The sequence below is a fragment of the Gavialis gangeticus genome, unplaced genomic scaffold, assembly GCF_001723915.1.
Source record: "Gavialis gangeticus isolate Ggan-Ray unplaced genomic scaffold, GavGan_comp1, whole genome shotgun sequence".
Lineage (NCBI taxonomy): Eukaryota > Metazoa > Chordata > Crocodylia > Gavialidae > Gavialis > Gavialis gangeticus.
Genome location: NW_017729020.1, coordinates 509,896 through 514,322, shown reverse-complemented (window position 1 = coordinate 514,322; position 4,427 = coordinate 509,896). Strand labels below are relative to the sequence as shown.

Below are 4,427 nucleotides of genomic sequence, written 5' to 3'. Positions count from 1 at the left end.
CCTAATCTACACATCTAAAACTGCAGACCAAGCTATCCTTAGTCACTGTCTTAAGAGTGGCATTGCATGTGATCTTCCCTGGAAGTCTTAGCTTGCTGCTTCTCTGTTGTCATTGCTGTTCCAATTATACTCCTAGGAACAGTACTCTACAGTATTCTACATGGCAACATTTTCTGTTTCCATCACACGATGTCTCCATTGCCCCTAATTTATACACAGTACATGACACTCTAGAAATTCACCTCTCTCTCATAAGCAAGACGTCCGATCTCTTCCAGTGTTAGGGTATATCCTTTCTCCATCTTCATAATAAAGCAGGCCCTCCGGGAAAACACCCTCATTGCAATGTATCCCTGTAAAACACAAGAGCAGGCTATTAAATTACAAGTTAGGGGGTGGGACTACATATGCAATTAATTTGAAGCAAGAAACTCCGGTGCTTATCATGCCAGAGTTTATTGCTCCCAGGTACATCATTTGAACATCCGCCTGAGACCACAGCATGTTGAGCTGAGTCAGAGCAGCCCCTGCTGGCAGAGGGTCTAGGGGGTCAGCCTGCCAGCCCAGAGCTGCTCCAACCTGTCTCAACATGCTGCAGAAGGGCAGTGTGGGACACAGGCAGCCCCCACACTGAAGCACCCTCATGCCCTAGCCAGTGCCATCAGCATCTACACATGCATTGTGACACACTAAATAACACCACCACAGGATAGTACTTGTGTTTATAAGTACTATCCTGCTGCAGAGTTAATTAATTTACTTCAGCCTAATAGCCCTGCACATGTACTGTGGAGCTAATTGGTCTACATCTCATGTAGACATACCCAATTTACTATTAGCCAACTGCTTGCTGGGTCTACAGAGCAGTTAAAGTATCTTGCGCTAGGTATGAATTCAAACCTTGCTTTGCAAGTGTGCCAAAGCCTACCCTTAGCCAACCTAACAATAAATGAATGATCCTGGCCATCTGGGCCAGTAAGGCAAAGGCAGCTGAACATGATAGTACCATCACTCCCTTATGTGCCACTAGCTACTCAGGCAGAAGTGGACCTTTGGCTTTGACCCAGTTGCTAATTCTGCTTATACTTTGATCTAGACTCTGCCCTTGGCTTCACTGATATAAATGTAAAGTGAACTACATGGACTGCAATGGGAGTTGCCCAAGTGTCAAAATAACCCATGATGCTACTACTGATGATGCTGGTGCTGATATATTAATGTGTTTCACTATATTTAAACATATCGTCGTAGAGACGCCTCTGTGCTGCAAAAGGTACTTGGGTTTACTTACATGTTTGTAGTCAAAAATGGTGTCAGAGGAGCCCAGCCCGTTACGGACATGGATGTCTGCAAGATCCCTTTCATTGTCGATAGTCACAGTTTGCAGGACATAGTCATGGCCAGGTGCTGTAATGCTGTAGATCTGGGCACAAAACACAAAATATTTTATCAGAAACTTCTGTTGCACTCAAAAATACAACAAAGAAGGAAGTGTTTTGTCTGCTATAATTCCTGGGCTACCGAAATAAAAAAGATAAGGGTACAGGGAGACGTGACTTTCTGTGGAGTAAAATGGGTAGGGATTTACCATGTATCACTGGTTCCGTGGTACCTGCCAGTGTGTATACTCTTACATCATGGCAGATGAAAGCTATCCCATGGTAACTTAACCCTCTTAAAATACTTACCATGGGATAAGGGCATATATATAAGTAGGTAGTGCTGAGTGGTAAATCCCCATCTCCTTCTCTTTGCAGTAAACTGTTCTTATTCCCATATGCTGAAAGAGCCCAATTCATAATTGCACTGAAGCCCCTTTACACCTCTCTGGCAGGGAAAGGAGGCCTTGGAGTAGGCATCAATTGCAGACACACTCATTTAAGCCCCCTTCACACTGTCAGAAAGCCAGAGTGTAAAGGCACATCAGTCCCACTGTGTCTAGTCGCTATGTAATAAGGAAGGATTTAACAGTACATAAATATGAAGAAAAGGGGAAATTGTTGAGAATAGTTACAACCTGAAGCAATGGTTGGAAAGTGAATGAGATAGGAAATAAATTAACACTTTCTTAATGGTAAATTGTACTGGGTTGCGGCTTGTATTTGCTTGGGAAGCTGCAACGTTGCCAGTAATATATAGCAGGGAATAACTGTAAAGTGATGTGGTGGGATGGAAGGGATGATATTACAAGCCTTCTCCTTTTCTAGGACCTAATCTTACAGCCAGGTTTCTCTGGATGTTTTGCTCACCTAAGGGCTGCAGAATTGGTTCTTTAATTTATGTGGTTGCCTGCTTTGGCAAAAAATGACTTTTTCTCTGGACTCAGCAATAAACATTTTGCTAGTTTCATCACGGCTTTTTTCCTATTAGCCAATTTTCCATCCTCCCACTTTTGGAACATATTGCAAATAAATGGTAGGCAGTACACAGCCTTCCCAGTCTACTTACGTGATATGCAGCTGCCTGGGTCCAGAAGACTCCCAACACAGCAATTAGTGCAGCCTGAAAAAGAAAATAGCAGCATTCATATTTAATAGGAACAATGAGTACTTCATGCCAAGTGGACAGAGTTCAGATGAATATATACGGTCTTCTGAATTAACAAATTAAGGGAAGCTGTTGTATTGTCAAGGCTTGAAAAATTATCCGCTGTGCATTACATGAAGACCATTGGAAGAGAATTCTATTTCCCTGCTGTATTTGTATTCCTGTTATGTTTTATTTTGTTTGTTAAACTGTGAAACTTTATAGCAATCACTTAATCCCAAAGGTAACCTGTGGATTTCATGGTGTATAAAAGTTTATTGAGCTATCTATTTACAATTTTTGTCTGATTTTTTTGGCCTTAGAAATATTAGGAATGTCCAAAAAAATCTCCTCTGAGTTTGTTGGTGAGGTTTCAATTTGTCAGCTATAATATATCAATAGAAGTGAAGGAGCATCAATTAGTCATTGAAATAGAATACGTATTAACGAAAACAAATCAAAAGCAAGCTCTTTTAGAAATTCAGACCAGAAAACCTCCACATTTCCAGGGGAACTGTAGATAGGTGTGATTTTGAAATCCTTCCGAGTTTGGGAGTTTCAAATCTTGCAAGTTTGATATTGCTTTAATTTTCCACTACGTGGTTTCTAGCCGAAGAATCTGGTAATGGGCACTGGCAGGGGCAGGATATGATGATGCATATCACAAATCAGATCTGGTCCCCAGTCAGACAGGGGCCTGCTTTAAAACAATATAGAGGCCATTCTACGTGTAAAGAATGAAAATCACCAAATACAGAAATAGTCATTTTCTTTCCCCAACTCCTTGTTTGCCTTCATTTTTAGCTTTCTGCCTGTCTCATACTTTTTGTTTATGTAAACATTTTTCCAATTTGGGTTTCTTCATCTTCTCATTTGGAATGGAACAGGCAGGCTTTTTTTTTTTAAACGTTTCCTTGCTATTCAAAAATGACATTGATCGCTGCCATGTTGTTACCCCAATTCCCCTCAAAACATATAACGTAAGTTAGCTGCAGAACCATCCCAGTGACTTCAGTGGGATTACTGCATGCACAAGAAGTCAACCCTCCAGCACTTACAAACGAGACGTGAAACAGGTCAGAGAATTATTCAGACAGTTCTCACCTTACTTAAAACTCTTCTGTCTAGCAAAAAGAAAATAATTCATGTTTTTTACATAAGTGTTCAGTTTTGTACCCTACAGTGGCAATAAGGGACAAATATACTCACAAGCATGTTCATTGTTCTTCCAGATAAGACTGAGAAGTTGTGGACCAAATGGAAAAAAGCACTGAAACGTCGAACTTTTATATCTCACTGTAGGTGTGGAAAACACTTGACAGCAATATGCTTTCTGACTCGAGCAGTTCCCTATCAATGTGACACACCATGGTAAACTGCTTTATCCGAATTTTGTGCCTTAGGCAGATAACCCAATCCTGATATGAGCACTTCAATCAGCCCTGAAAAATGTCTAATTAATCACTTCTCAAATACCTATTCTTTAATAACTAAACTGTGAGAGTAAACACCTGCTGGCTTAATCTTTTTAATACACAGCTATGATTTTATTTTGTCTAGTTTTCTTCATTAGCAAAAGTATGCAACAGGGGAAAGGTATATTCTTCCTTTGTACAGCCAGATACACTAACCTAGACAGAAATGTCTGTATCATCACAACCTACAAGTACAGGTAACAAATCAACTAATAGACCAACTTTCTGGGTACCACTTCCAAAACAGTTGCAAATAAACTTCCAAATGTACACGGCTCCAAGCAAAACTACTGTACTTAAATTGACTGAAATATTCCAATGATAATTATGATACAAACAAAAATAATGCCTTGCATACATGGGTTGGGTAAATCTTAGTCTCCCTTAGTAAAAAAGCTGGGGCTTATGAAGTTCAGAAAGATTATG

General features: G+C 40.2%; 1 protein-coding gene across 1 annotated transcript in view; it reads right to left on the bottom strand.

Annotated features, from left to right (window-relative positions):
• The window catches only part of GKN2 (gastrokine 2), a 15,277-nt gene extending 11,530 nt beyond the window's left edge, over window positions 1-3,747 (bottom strand). Inside the window, exons 1-4 of the mRNA XM_019514294.1 lie at window positions 3,736-3,747; window positions 2,449-2,502; window positions 1,292-1,423; window positions 243-353 (exon numbers count right to left, since the gene is read on the bottom strand). Coding sequence (XP_019369839.1) covers window positions 243-353; window positions 1,292-1,423; window positions 2,449-2,502; window positions 3,736-3,747 — 309 coding nt within the window. The remainder of the gene's footprint in view (window positions 1-242; window positions 354-1,291; window positions 1,424-2,448; window positions 2,503-3,735) is intronic.
• Between the last annotated feature and the right edge of the window lie 680 nt (window positions 3,748-4,427).